This window comes from Sinohyriopsis cumingii, chromosome 7 (assembly GCF_028554795.1).
Source record: "Sinohyriopsis cumingii isolate HCF-2022 chromosome 7, ASM2855479v2, whole genome shotgun sequence".
Lineage (NCBI taxonomy): Eukaryota > Metazoa > Mollusca > Bivalvia > Unionida > Unionidae > Sinohyriopsis > Sinohyriopsis cumingii.
In genome coordinates this window covers 105,144,714-105,160,648 of record NC_142967.1, presented here as the reverse complement: position 1 = coordinate 105,160,648, position 15,935 = coordinate 105,144,714, and the positions used below count along the sequence as shown (strand labels likewise).

General features: G+C 34.2%; 1 protein-coding gene across 1 annotated transcript in view; it reads left to right on the top strand.

The window, feature by feature from the left end:
- Positions 1-15,935, top strand: part of LOC149795868 (uncharacterized) — a 53,247-nt gene that overhangs the window by 8,310 nt on the left and 29,002 nt on the right. Inside the window, exons 3-6 of the mRNA XM_089965789.1 lie at positions 1,510-1,701; positions 2,254-2,496; positions 4,119-4,355; positions 10,332-10,472. Coding sequence (XP_089821915.1) covers positions 1,510-1,701; positions 2,254-2,496; positions 4,119-4,355; positions 10,332-10,472 — 813 coding nt within the window. The remainder of the gene's footprint in view (positions 1-1,509; positions 1,702-2,253; positions 2,497-4,118; positions 4,356-10,331; positions 10,473-15,935) is intronic.

Sequence of the window (15,935 nt, the reverse complement as noted above, 5' to 3'; positions counted from 1 at the left end):
TGAGGCACTTGAAATTGCATTTTCAGTGTTTTCAAGACTGTCAATTGTATCTAGATAAAGCAGGAAAATAAAGCTGTCTTTTAATCACTTTTGTAATCTTTTATGATTCATTTTTGATCTTAGATATGTCATTACTGAAACGCTCCAATCTTTTCAGTATTGTATTAAGGAAATAAATTAATGTTCTTGATTTATTTGCTATATATGTGAATGATTCCTTAACCATATTTTTCTGGTAATAAGTCCATGTCTCATAATAAACTCACTTTACATCTTACTGACTTTTGACAGATATTTATGCAATGTACTCAGTGTGCCTTATCTGGTGAAAAATACAGATGTTTAAATATTTTTCAAAAATTAAAATTTATAATAAATGTTTTTGACCCTTCATATTTGAATTCAATCTAGCAAATATTTTTTTTTTATACAGTATCAGAAAACTTGAACTTAGAAGAAATAATTAATTTTCAGACAACTATTAAATGCCATGTGCAATGTTGAGTGTGATATCGTGTTCCTGATCTGTGTCTTTTCTAGCCAACAAGTCTACTTCTTTTCTCTTAAAATAGTAGATATAATTGGCTGTTATATTAGTATGTTTACATAATTTGAATGTTTGATGTTTGCTATTTATGCTTTCAAATTTTCTGAAACTTGTGATATAAAATTGATTATGCAAACTTTTCAGAGTGATAGATATTTAAAATATGGCTTTCCTCTGAAATTTGTTAAATGTTAAAGTGTTTCTTTAGCCATACTTCTTTCTTTATGATATGTTTGCCTAATAATGAGCCCATCCCTTGCTCTTTGACCAGTTTTGCTGACCCCCCTCCACCTCCCAGCCTTATTGTGGGAGAAATACCATATAACTGACTGCTCCAATGTCAGATGCACATTTGTATATTTCATTCTTTGGCCTCACTTTTATTATCTCCCCCCTTATCTCTTAATCTCAGGTATTACATAAGTGTTTATTTTGTAAGGGGAGGAGGGTTTGTCATCTTAGCATTCTTTGTCCATTTTTATGGCTTCTTATTTTTGGAGTTCAACTCAGATTTTAGCTATTAACATTATGTCAAATTGTCTCCAACGTACACTGATCAAATGAATCCAATATGCAGTTGTCTCCCTTTTGAAAGGCATCATCACTCTGATCAAAGACCACCATGGCTAACATGAAATAAAATAATTTTACTATAGTGTCCCTCTCAAGACAAGAAACAACAGTTAAAAAACTTCAGAAAATAAGAACTAATATCCAAGTTTATGACAAAAGACATAAGATTTGTCTCTGTCTTACAAGGTTTAAATAATTTATTTTTCTCTTTTAATGATTTTCTTGTCTTTTATACTCTGGCATTTCTCAGAAAGAAAGATGTTTTGTCCCAGTTATTTTCAATGTTTTTTCTTGCTTCTTATTAGTGTGTTTTGGAAATTCCCATTATTTGGCTTTGATGAAAGAATGGCAGGAAAACATCCCTACAATATCTTCTTCATTTTCAATAGTTAACAGTGAGAGGAGATATGTAGGAGATGGAGAAATCAGCAATACTGTAAAGGTTCAAGGTTTTTCAAAGGAAATAAGTCAGGAAGCGTTGGAGAAGTACTTTGAGAATTCACAACAATCTGGAGGAGGTGACATGGAGAAGGTCCAGATTGTTGATGCTGTCGCTTACATCACTTTTAAGGAGGCTGAAGGTACATATAAATGAATGTTTACCACTCTCTTTCACAGAAGTGCCCATTTTTTGCACTGTTTTTCTTATAGTCCAATTAAATGTCAATCTTCATGACACAAAATAAAATTTGGATCTTATATTTGTAAATATACCAATTTGCATAACTGAAAACATTTTTCTTTAAAAAAATTAAATATATCAATTTATATGCAAAAATATGCTGCATTGCTTCATCTGAATTAATCTATCACAGAAGACTGATCCCTGACTGTCCTTACCAAATGACCAATCCCTTTTACTCTTCCTTTTATCATTTTCTCCCACATTTCCGGGTGAACGTTGAAATTTTAAAAACAAAGTCTAGAGTTTCATTTATGATATTGCACTATTTATTTTGTTTATTATCAGTAGAATTAATAGTAAACTTATTTATTATAAAGAATATTTTTTTCTCAATAATATTGATCAGTAAAATAGCATACAGCTCTCTGTATTTTGAAGTCATATATTTTCCACCATCAACAACAAAGAGAGATTTTTAATGGATTGGTGCATGATTTTGTTCTTTCAGTAGCACAGAGAGTAGTTTCTCACAATCAACACCAAATAGAGGACCAGGCATTGACTGTGACACTGTTGCATCCTCCACCACCAAAGCCCTGCTATGAAAACAGATTTCTGGTCCAGGGGTTGAATGATGCTGTAACAGAGGAATTGCTGACAAACTTCCTAGAGATAGTGACAAATGCTGAAGTCAGAGAACTCCTGTATGGGGAGGAGGGAAAAGTTGTTGTAACATTATCAGATAATATTGGTAATAGTCATATATTTTGACTATCAATGTCATTGCTTGACAAAGTGGAAGGAACTGCAGAATTCATGTTGTTTTTCCACTTGTCTTTCCATCTCTCTATCTCTATTTAGTGCAATGATTTCCTCAATAACACATTTTACTTTGATATTTGGATTTCAATTGCCTGTCCATCTGTTTATCCAACTTGATATCCATCTTTAATAAATTGATCTCCTTATCATCACTTGCTAAATGGATATTTGGAATTCAACTAAATGTAATATTTTCAGATTATATGAATCTCTAAAGAGTTCATATTTCAGCATGTGTCATCATTTAGGGAAGTTATGAGTGTTGATACCCAGGAATAAGTAGTATAATACAGTTAAACCTCCATAAAAAGGCATTGTTTAGGCCAAACCTCCATAAAAAGGCATTGTTTAGGCCAAACCTCCATAAAAAGGCATTGTTTAGGCCAAACCTTTTTACTGTTATAGTGGATAGTATAAGACTGGATTACTCAGGCAGTATTAGAATGACCTCATTGGCATGAACCTACTTGTCTGGCCAGTCTGCTGAGAAGAGCCAATTTAAAGGGGTCCAGTTTTCAGATGTTCCACTGAATTATGGATACTGTAGCCACTTGCCTGTAGATGGTAACCAGATTTGATGTACAGCTTACTGTTGACAAGATCAAAGTTGAATTAAATTGAATTTAGTCATCAAGATTAGATTTTATGTTTGGTGGAGTTGTGGGTCCTGATTGTCCATCTGTTCACACTTTGGTTCCAGCAGTGTAAAATTACCAGGGATGATTGGATTTTAATTGTTCTCCTTCTCTGACAATTTTAAGGTTGCTCTCTACTACCTGTCATGTCACATCTGCAGCTGTCAGGTGTATTGCACATGCAGCTGCATTTAATTTTATAGAACATTATCTTCTCTGTTGATTGGCATCAATTTGTTGCCAATTCAAGGAAATAAATATTAATATTGCCAAATATTTAGAACTTTTTGAATACTTTTCAGATATCTCAATGGTATTGTTAACACTACATAATTTTGTTCTCCATCGATTGTTATGCTTTTAATTGATTGATTAATCATGCTGACTATTTTCACTTCTGCTTTGATTCTTCCTTCCTGTCTTAACTGTCTTTGTGTCATGTGTTTTTAAATATGGTTGGTAAATTTGTTGATTATTTGTATATATTTTGCTTTACATCTGCATTCCCTTTCATAAACTTAAAGAGTGAAACAATGGTGTAGCATATTTTATGGCTGCCCCACAATGAATGTCAAGAAAACAATAATTTGCTAAAATATACATCTGAGTCAAGACAAAAAGGGTTAATTAAAGGAGTGACCCATACTGTCCGGCAGATAAGAGAACATGTAAATAAGGTGGGATGATTTTTACAAATACAGATATGCAGAGACCACCAATAATAGAGTCTACATAAAGTAAATACTTTCACTACCAGACAATTTGTGCTAATGGCAATGGTATCTAACTTAATTTTATGCAAATAAAACTACCATGGATTACTGAATTTCAGCTCTCCACTTTTATTTATACACATTTGCACTGTTTAAGGCCATGTTGGCAGCATTATCAATCATCAAGTTTCCTTTTCTTCTAGATATTGATCAGATGAGAGAAAAATCCCTAAAAAGAAGTATTGAAGGGGTTTTCCTTCAGGTTTCAAGAGTTGCCATTTCCAACTGCATCATTGTGCAAAATGTACAGTCGTCTAGTTCCCATGATGCTGTTTTATTCTACTTTGATAACAAGAATAAAAGTTGTGGTGGAGATGTTGAGAGGATAGAAATGGAGACAAAGGATGGATACTGCCTTGTTTATTTCAAGGATCATAGTGGTATGTACATTAACATGCAGTTTGGTAAATGTGATCAAACGTAATACATTTTACTTACTGTGTAAAATCTTTCTGTTTATTGATTTAGTTTTTTCAAATTTTAAAAACTTTAGATAAATAAAAACAATGACTGTTTTCATGTCTTCACTGCCAATATTTCTTTTGAGAGGGAATGGGTAAAGTTTGTCCAGAGGACTTGACATGGGGTTGAATGTCTGTGATGTGCAACTGCATGGAAAATTTCCTAAGCAGCATATTTCTTTGATGTATATGGTCATATATCATCGTATACAAAATATTACATTTCATGAGAGGGCATTACATATGCTGGGAGAGAGGCGAGGAAGAGTATGTCCATTTTCGTTTTGTCAACTGATTTTCTATTTGTCAGTATGCTGTAAAACAAACATAGTGATCTTTCCAGCAATATCAGTTTTATTAGCATTGAGCAGTCAAGCACTGAAAAGCCTGTGGTATAAATTGCTCAAAAATAATCCCAATATATCACTTCTTCACTCTGCCACTTCAAAACCTGATGTGTGAGCAATAGAGGCTAATGAGATATGAATAAGTCCGTATCAAACTGATTAAAATGTCATAGGCAAGAAAGCTAAGCTTAAATTTTTTAATTATCAGACAAAGCCCTGAATCCACTACTGATTCCGAAAAAATAATCTGATGCATACAAATGTACATACAAATAAATTTGATCTGACTATCACATATTTACTTCTCTGCAGCAGTAATTTTTGGTAACAAATTCATAAATTGTCAACATAAAATGAACTTTAATGTGACACTACTCAAAGGTCTGAAAGACATGGACAAAGTATTTATGTTTCTCTGTACATCTTGCACTATTAGTTGTGAAATGTTCTAAATTAACCTTACTTTAAGTGTTATGCATGTCAGGTGGGACCTTTGGTGATTGTTGCATTGAAACCAGTCTGTGTTTTTATTGTATACTATAATTCTGAGGTCCCAACATTGAGATGTAGGAGTGGTACAAATACCACACCAAGGACACAAATTTACTGCTTTTAGGATCCCACATCTTGATGAGGAAGCACCAGAGTATTTCCCGTTTTCCATATGTGTCAATTAATCAATCTGTCTATTCACATTTTTTGCACGTAATTTAATGCCATTTGGTGGGTGAATTGCCTACTAAATATATATTGCTTTTCTAAAAGTTTCATTAAGTCCAATTTTGACAGACATATATTTTTCTGTGTCTGTGTGAGATTTGGATTTTTAACATAGCTTTCACAATGTTTCAGTCATATCACTAAGATGTCTGTGGTGTGGCAGTTTGTAGTGATGGCTAGCACTGGGGCATCATGCCGCAGACATATAGCATCATGTCCCACCCGGTAACACCAGGCTGACCAGTCCTAACACTAACATCTTATTTATTCTGTGTGCCAAGCTAGGCAGCTGTTAGTGCCATTTTCATAAGTCTTTGGTGTGACTCAGTTAGGGTTCGATCTCGTGACTTCCCACATCTGAGGTAGTTGCTCTTACCATTTAAGCCACCAGAGCAGTCTTTTCCATCTGTATTATATCTTCACTTCATGATTCCTTTTAACCAGCCTTACTCAGAAAAATTCAACATATTTAGATGTAGTTTGGTGTGAGCACTGTCTCATAGATCAGCATGACGTGCCTTTATGGATTTTGTGTCATTAGCTTCGTTGTTGGCTTCATTGGTCATAGTCTAGAAGAATTTATTGGATGGCCTGTTTTCTGTCATTTGTCATCTATCGTCTGACTTCTATTCATCTGAGTTAGCATAGATTTATTAACACTACTCTTCCTAAATACTTGGAAGATTACAACGAAAATGTATAAACACACTCATCTCAAAGCTAAGTTGGTCCTAAATGAAAATGGTGATGTTCAGACATACATTATGGTCACCAAAAAATGGTCATTTTGAAAATCTTATTAATTTTACTCCTTCTTAATGGCTGGTCAAACCAAGATTTGGTTTTTACTTAAGTTGATTAATTGATTGGATTTACATTGCGTACACCCAGAAGGGCTTTAACTTAAGGACCTCTTATCATTTCTAGTTGGTCTTTAATGAAAATGGTGATCATAACTATATATGGTTTTCACTAAAAGACTGCTTATGACATCTTAAGTTGGTCTGAGATGAAAATGGTGCTTATCTAATGTCCAATATGAACTTGGCAGAGATCATAAATACCTTGTCATTACTCAACCTGAACAGAAGGTCCTATTAAACATTGTAGTTCCACCAGATGATTTATTATGATCTCTTATTGATCTCAAAAGAAAATAGAAATAGTGCTTCTTGGTTATCCAATATGATCAATAGTGACCATCTTTGAAATCTTGCTGTTGCTACTTCTCTTGAATAGATGGTCACATTAATATGGGGTTTTCACTAAATCACTTCTTATCATGACTAGATGGTCTTAAATAAAATAGGGTGTTGACCTAATTTCATTATGGCCACCAATAGCAGCCATCATGAATATGTTGTCCAAAACATGGCTTTAAAAGAAGATTTCTTATGATCTCTCATGCTACTTGTTTATCCAATGTGGACATCAGTGGCCATCTTTGAGATCTTATTGTTGCTACTTCTCCTGAAAAGATGGTCATATCAACATGGGGTTTTAACTAAATGACTTCTTATGATGACTAGTTGGTATGATGACTTCTTATGATGACTAGTTGGTATGATGACTTTTTATGATGACTAGTTGGTATGATGACTTCTAATGATGACTAGTTGGTACAAATGATGCTGATTTGATAGAGTCTAGCATAGCAGCCATGACAGCCATCTTACAAATCTTGTTATTCTGGTTGGTCCTAAATAACATGGTGCCCATCTGATAGCCAACAAAGCCACCAACATCTCAAACATCTTGAAAAACTATGCTATATCACCTCAGTGCAAGGGCATATGAACAGAGAGCTTTTGCCAGAAGATTTCTTATGATTATTTATCCTAAATGACAATACTACTTGAGTATCCAATATGGCCAACCACAGCCATGTTGAAAATCTTGTTGCTACTTCTTCTGAAGGGATAGTCATATTAACATGGAGTTTTCACTAAAAGACTTATTATTATGTTAAGTTCTTCCTAAATGAAGATGCTGTATATCAGATGACCAGTATAGAAGCTATCTTAAAAATCTTTTTATTGCTGTTTTTTCTGAAGAGTAATAAATATCAGGATGTGGTTTTCAACGAAAGACATCTTATGATGATTCTTATGATGACTGATTGGTTGTAAATCAATTGTTGCTGATCTGACATCAAATATGGCCACCACTGCAGACATTGTGAATATCATATGGCTTCAATGGGAAGCCACAGAATCATCAGACTTTTACCGGAAGATTCCTTATGATGCCCAGATTGTTCTAAATTAAATCACTGCAGTTTAGTGACTATTGTGAAAATCTTGTTATTTCTACTCCATCTAGAGGGATGTACATATCAACATGGGGTTTTCACCAAAGGAATTCTTTCTGTATTTAGTTGGTACTAAAGAAAACTAATGCTGATGATCCATCATCCAGTAAGGCTACCATGAAAATTCTTGTTATGGCTACTCCTCCTCAGTGGATGGACACATTCATATAGGCTTTTGCCTAAAGACTTTGAATGATGTCTGGATAGTCCTGAATTAAACTGGTCCCAGTTTTACATCCAATATAGCTACCATAGTTTCTAATTTTGAAATCTTTTTACTGCTCTAAACATATCAGACATGGTTTGAATGGTCAGCAGTTAAAAAGAACAAAATAGTCTTTTCTAGAATTCCTGGAAATTCTGTCAGTCTCTTCATCTGTGGAAAGCATTATGGTCCCTGACAATTAACCCTTTGAAATTGAAAGTGACCAAGATAACTTTTCATCATTTACACACAACTGAATGATGGTTGGTAGTGTATTGCCTATTACATATATATCTGTCATTTAAAGGTTTGGTCTTTACAGGTCTAATTTTGATGGAGTTATTGCCATTATTCTATTAATATTGCAATTTATCATGTATCAAAGATAAATAAAATGGAATAGATGGATTGCTCATGCCTTTTTCAGTTACTAGATCTTTCCAGTATATTTTTGTGTCAAGAAATGATGATTTCACCACAAACGTTCTTATTTAGGCTATAATAGCACAAAACAAAGCAAATATAAATAGTCAACACAGTTTACTATATTGCTTCTAGACTTATGTTTCCTCACAAAATTAAGTGTTCAAAATTTAGTGTCCTAAATAGTGTTGAAAATGATGTTCAAAATGTTGTTCAAAATAGTGTTGAAAATGTTGTTGAAAATAATGTTCAAAATAGTGTTCACAATAGTGTTCAAAATTTTGTTCAAAATAATGTTCTAAATGGTGTTCAAATCAGTGTTCAAAATAGTGTTCAAAATGATGATGAATAATACTTGCAAGTGTGCAGCATAATAAGTATAACATGTTTGATAAAGCATGTTGAAATGACAACAGTGGTATATGTGGTAAATTGCATGTGAAAATCAGCATAAATTATCAATTCATTATAATTCACATACCTTCTAATTCAAATGATCCCAATTCCCAAATTAGTCTTGGACAGAAAAATGGGTTAATAGTTTTTAAAATTTGTTCATACCAAAGTGATAATGATTTTTGTGAGTCAAATCAAGGGTAGGAACCAGATCTGAGCTTGTGTTTTAAAGTCCAATATTAAATATCAAAAAGGCACAGTCTGGAACCAGATGTCAATAGTGTGTTGTGTGCATTGGCTAAGGTGGTGCTCTATTTTAAAGAAAAAAGAATTTCCCCAGGTTTCCTAATGGTTATATAAGCTATTTAAAAAGAAAAATGAATTTCCCTGTTTTTCTACTGGTTATACAAGCTATTTAAGAAAGATGTGTATATTATGTATTGTTCAAAGAACGCTTAATTCCCTTTATTTTGGTGTATGATTGATGGGTGTAATATGGGTTATAGAGTATACAGCTTGGCCTTACTCCAGATGTGCATCTTTCAAAAATGTGCTAGCTTCACTTGGCTATTTTCAATTCCTGATCTTCATAGCTAAAGGTAAATTGTGATAAAAAAAGAGCTGATAACTGTTTTTACACTTTATATATTTGGTAATTCATTCATTGCATTTTCAGAAACATGTATTGTCTAGTCTGGCAAAATTTATTTTCCCAATTTTAATAGCTGCTAAAGATATTGTACTTTAGACTAATTCAAGCTGATTTTTTGGAGCACAAGGGAGCAGTCATTTCAGTTAGCTGTATGCTTACATCATGTACAATTGCTTGAAAAAATTATCACTTGAGATGAAATGAGAGGGAGACTTTTATTTCTTTGTCTGGCCTTTAGACCTTCACTGAAACCCAGCTGAACCACAACTTTTAGAACAGCGGATCTCACCCCTATTTATAGGTTTTTGGACACACTCAGGAAATTCACAGCACAGTTTTTCATGAATATTACTAAATATTGAAGAATTCAAAATGATATTAAGCTGCGCAAAAGATATTAACCTGTGGAAAGCCAAACAGCCAATAGACACAGTAGTGAAAGTGGTGCCTGATTCCAATGGCAAAAATAGCAAATATTTTACAATAAATTATAAACAGATTCAACATTGAAGATGAACAGTTTCATCACACTGGTGAAGAAAAATTACAATTGTATTTGTCAAGTGATATTGCATATCAGAAGACTTGATGACATTATAGATTTTGACTTGGCTCTTGAAATCTCAGTTGAAATATATGAAATTGGAAAAGGTATCACTAAAGTTTTTCTATTTACCATTTTTAGTTGTTGTTACTTTGTTTATTTTGAAAGTAAAATTCATGTAGATAAAACTGTAATAAAAGCATTATCATAGATTAATTGCTGTGTACCATGTGATATAGAGAAAAAAATTCATTCTCATTCATCCAGTGAGTCATAACATTCAAAACTGTTCTTCAGTTATTGATAGAGTGCTGAGTCAGTCACACAAGGTAGATGGTACTGATGTTGAAGTCCATCTCCATCATGAGTGTTTGGGACGAAGATCTTCAAGAAATAAATCTGATCCATACCTCAGAATGCCCTGTCCAGGGAATAAAGGTGAGTCCTTTTGTGTATGATATAATAGAAATAAGAAACACGTTTATATTGAATGACTCATTCATGATTGGATTCTAATTCTTTTAATGGATGTGCTTTAAAATTTATATTTTATGCATCAGTAGATTTTCTCTCGAATCTGTGCATGTGTGATGTGAATTTTTAACATAGCTTTAACAATAGTTTAGTCACGTCACAAGAATGTAGTGATATCTAGTACTGAGGCATCATGCTGCAGACATGTAGCATGATGTCCCACCTAAACACAGTATCCTCTCATGAGGCCAACCAGTCCTAACACTAACCTCTTAATGCTGAGCACCAAGCAAGGCAGCTGCTAGTACCATTTTCATAAGTCTTTGGTATGACTCGGGCAGGGTTAGAACCCACAGCTTCCTGCATCAGTGGTGGACGCTCTAACCACTAGGCCACCAGAGCAGTCTCTCTCATGAACATTAAATCTTTTGTGTTAATAAATAGAGTACTTGTATCATCTAGGAATTTTCTCTTAAATGTATTATGTATAAACTGAGTACTTGTATCATCTATGATTTTCTCTTAAATCTGTAATGTATAAATCGAGTACTTGTATCATCTATGAATTTCTCTTAAATCCGCTATGTATAAATCGAGTACTTGTATCATCTATGAATTTCTCTTAAATCCACTATGTATAAATTGAGTACTTGTATCATCTATGAAATGAAGTACTTAGTTAGCAAATTTGAAGAAGCAAATTTGAAGCTTGACTAATTTAATTTACTAGATCTAATTCCACAGACTTGAAAACAGTATGGGAATCCTTTTGCATAAATTCTATGTATAACATAATATAAGTTGTTAATGTTATGTAAAATCACTGCACAATCACAAAAATTACATTATGTTTGTTTTCTTTACTTTTTGCATAGTAACATATCTCAGCTTGATAGTTGTGATGTGCTCCATAACAAATAAGTTATTTCCCTTCCTCAGAGCACTTGGTAAATAGTTACAGGATGGATGTGGAATATGGAAATTTGTTGTTGTTGTTGTTGTAGGGTTTAACACCATTTTTCAGCACAAGATAGGCTATACATGGTGGTCAGTATACATGGTGGAGGTATTAACCCTGGTAAATCCCCAGAAAGAACCACCGACCCACAAGAAACTAGTGGCAAGCTTTCTCACATACCCACAGTGGCTGAACTCCAGACTTGGACAAATGCAGACAGAGGTGAGATGGCAGTGATCCATAACAGTGAGCGCTAGACCACTTGGCCACTCAGGGCCCCTACTAAAATGTTGTTGTTGTTGTAGGGTTTAATGCCATTTTGCAGCACAAGATAGGCTACATATGGCAGCCAGTTTAACTGATGGAGGAAGAACCCTGGAAAACCTGGGGAAGAGCCATCGATCCACGAGGAGCTACTGGCAATCTTTCTCACATACCCATGTTAGCTGAGCCTAAGGCTCAAACCCACACAGAGGTTTGATGGCAATGATCCATAATGATGAGAGCTTTAGACCACTCAACCACTCTGCCCCTCCCCCCTAAAATGTAAGATTCAGTGATTAGGTAATGAGTTGCAAAGAAAACATTTCTAAAGGGGATTATTTTAATTAGACTTCTGATTCTAGACCTTAGAATCATAAGAGAGCTGTCAACATGCCACTAAAACAAACATGACATATATATTGTGTGTAATAACTTTAGCATTGTCATTGAAATAATTAAATTATACTTAACTATAATTACAGATAGAGCAACTCTTGAAAAAGAAAACACAGATAATCAAGCAAAAGGTGAAGTCTTCAGAACTGTTTCTAGTGATCTTGATGTACAGAAATATAAAAAAAATGATGGTGAACTTCTACCTCAACAAGCTTGTTCAAATAATCTGATATAATATACATGCATTTATTAATTACCTATATTAATTGTTTAGAAGGATTTTAATCTTGATAAACTATTGGATGGTAACAAATTTTGTTTAAAAATTAGTTTAAAAAAAGGACAATATCTCAGACCTTGTGGCCTTTGGGATTCCATTAAAGTCAACAATTTTAATATGATTTTGGGGAAGGGTTTTGGATTTGCTTAGTTGATTCTGCTTTTACATGGGATACTTCATTACGGAGCAACCCACTCCTTTTACCATCAGATTTAGGTCACAGAAGTTGAAAATTCTATTATAAGTTAGGTTTTAAGTTTTTCTTTTGCATTTGCAATAGAATTTAATTGACTCAGGATGTTTTGCTGAAATAATGGAGATGTATAATGATATTTAACTTGAATAATCTGAATGACTGATTTCTTGAACTAACTTACCCAGTTATGATTTTCCTGAATCTCCTTAAGTGTTGAATTAATTAATTAATTATTTTCAGACTTGTGATGTTTCACTGCAAATTAAAGATAGTTTATTCTGGAAACAATTTGCTCTCTCATAGATTTGTGTTAATTCTTTGGTTAATTTAGTAATTTGTTTATCTCTCCTTTAATGCACTTAGGAATCTTCTTATCCTTATCATTTCAAATGGTTCTAATGTAGGAAAGCAAAGACAACTCTTGCTGTTTATTTTATCCTAGGGGTCCAGGTATGTACATAGAAGATTTAGGCTAGAATCTTTCTTGATTTTCAGTTGGTACTAGGCTTAGGCTACATTTGTAATCAGTTTATACTTAATATAATCTGAGGAAGGGAGAGTTCATTTTTCTGATAAACTTTGTTGCCATTTGCCTTCAAATCAAAGTTATGGATGTGGTTTAAAATAATGTTATCTTAAAGCAAATATTTATAATGTGGACAATTGTTGCTGTTTTATTTGCAAGAGCTCCATAAAGGCGAACAATAAAGATCTGTGAAGACTACAGTATTCTTATTTGCCGACTATTTCCAATCTGCATCTTTGCTATGTAAATCAATGGAATCTGTTTTAGTTTGGTTGCATTAGATCAAATTTGGACATATATATATGATTCATGATTTATTCTTGAATGCTGTGAATTGACCATTGCTTTTCAGAGACCAGTTTAAATTTTTTGATTAATACAAACCACAAAATTAAAAGCCCACTGAAGAATTATCACGATGTTGAATAATAGATCACTTTCCCCAATCCACATTTTAAGTACCAACAAATGGCTTACATTCAGAACATCAAAAGATTTAAATCCATGAAAAAAAACAAAATCTTCCAATTTTCACCAACTATTAGAGAGCTCCAGAAATGATGATTATCAAAGAATTTTAAAAATACCACGCGGATGGAACCTCAGCTATACATATATTGCAATTTGTATACTAAAAGCAGTGACTACAGACGCTGATTGACATTCTCAGTAAATATGATTGTTGAGTGGTCATGTGTACTGACGATGAATGATTGTTGAGTGGTCGCGTGTACTGATGATGATTGTTGAATGGTCATGTGTACTGATGATGATTGTTGAGTGGTCACATGTACTGATGATGAATGATTGTTGAGTGGTCATGTGTATTGATGATGAAGATTGTTGAGTGGTCATGTGTATTGATATTGAATGATTGTTGAGTGGTCATGTGTACTGATGATGAATGATTGTTGAGTGGTCATGTGTATTGATATTGAATGATTGTTGAGTGGTCATGTGTACTGATGATGAATGATTGTTGAGTGGTCACGTGTACTGATGATGATCGTTGAATGGTCATGTGTACTGATGATGATTGTTGAATGGTCATGTGTACTGATGATGATTGTTGAGTGGTCACATGTACTGATGATGAATGATTGTTGAGTGGCCATGTGTATTGATATTGAATGATTGTTGAGTGGTCATGTGTATTGATGATGATTGTTGAGTGGCCATGTGTATTGATGATGATTGTTGAGTGGCCATGTGTACTGATGATGATTGTTGAGTGGTCATGTGTACTGATGATGATTGTTGAGTGGTCATGTGTACTGATGATGATTGTTGAGTGGTCATGTGTACTGATGATGATTGTTGAGTGGCCATGTGTACTGATGATGATTGTTGAGTGGTCATGTGTACTGATGATGATTGTTGAGTGGTCATGTGTACTGATGATGATTGTTGAGTGGTCATGTGTACTGATGATGATTGTTGAGTGGTCATGTGTACTGATGATGATTTTTGAGTGGCCATGTGTACTGATGATGATTGTTGAGTGGTCATGTGTACTGATGATGATTGTTGAGTGGCCATGTGTACTGATGATGATTGTTGAGTGGTCATGTGTACTGACAATGATTGTTGAGTGGTCATGTGTGCTGATGATGAATGATTGTTGAGTGGTCATGTGTACTGATGATGATTGTTGAGTGGTCATGTGTACTGCTGATGATTGTTGAGTGGTCATGTGTACTGATGATGATTGTTGAGTGGTCATGTGTACTGACAATGATTGTTGAGTGGTCATGTGTACTGATGATGAATGATTGTTGTGTGGTCATGTGTACTGATGATGATTGTTGAGTGGTCATGTGTACTGATGATGATTGTCAAGTGGTCATGTGTACTGATGATGATTGTTGAGTGGCCATGTGTACTGATGATAATTGTTGAGTGGTCATGTGTATTGATGATGATTGTTGAGTGGCCATGTGTACTGATGATGAATGATTGTTGAGTGGCCATGTGTACTGATGATGATTGTTGAGTGGTCATGTGTACTGATGATGATTGTTGAGTGGCCATGTGTACTGATGATGATTGTTGAGTGGTCATGTGTACTGATGATGATTGTTGAGTGGCCATGTGTACTGATGATGATTGTTGAATGGTCATGTGTACTGATGATGATTGTTGAGTGGCCATGTGTGCTGATGATGATTGTTGAGTGGTCAAGTGTACTGACAATGATTGTTGAGTGGCCATGTGTACTGATGATGATTGTTGAGTGGCCATGTATACTGATGATGATTGTTGAGTGGTCATGTGTACTGATGATGAATGATTGTTGAGTGGTCATGTGTACTGATGATGAATGATTGTTGAGTGGTCATATGTACTGATGATGATTGTTGAGTGGCCATGTGTACTGATGATGAATGATTGTTGAGTGGTCATGTGTATTGATGATGATTGTTGAGTGGTCATGTGTACTGATGATGATTGTTGAGTGGTCATGTGTACTGATGATGAATGATTGTTGAGTGGTCATGTATATTGATGATGATTGTTGAGTGGCCATGTGTACTGATGATGAATGATTGTTGAGTGGTCATGTGTACTGATGATGATTGTTGAGTGGCCATGTGTACTGATGATGAATGATTGTTGAGTGGTCATGTGTATTGATGATGATTGTTGAGTGGTCATGTGTACTGATGATGAATGATTGTTGAGTGGTCATGTGTATTGATGATGATTGTTGAGTGGCCATGTGTACTGATGATGAATGATTGTTGAGTGGTCATGTGTATTGATGATGATTGTTGAGTGGTCATGTGTACTGATGATGAATGATTGTT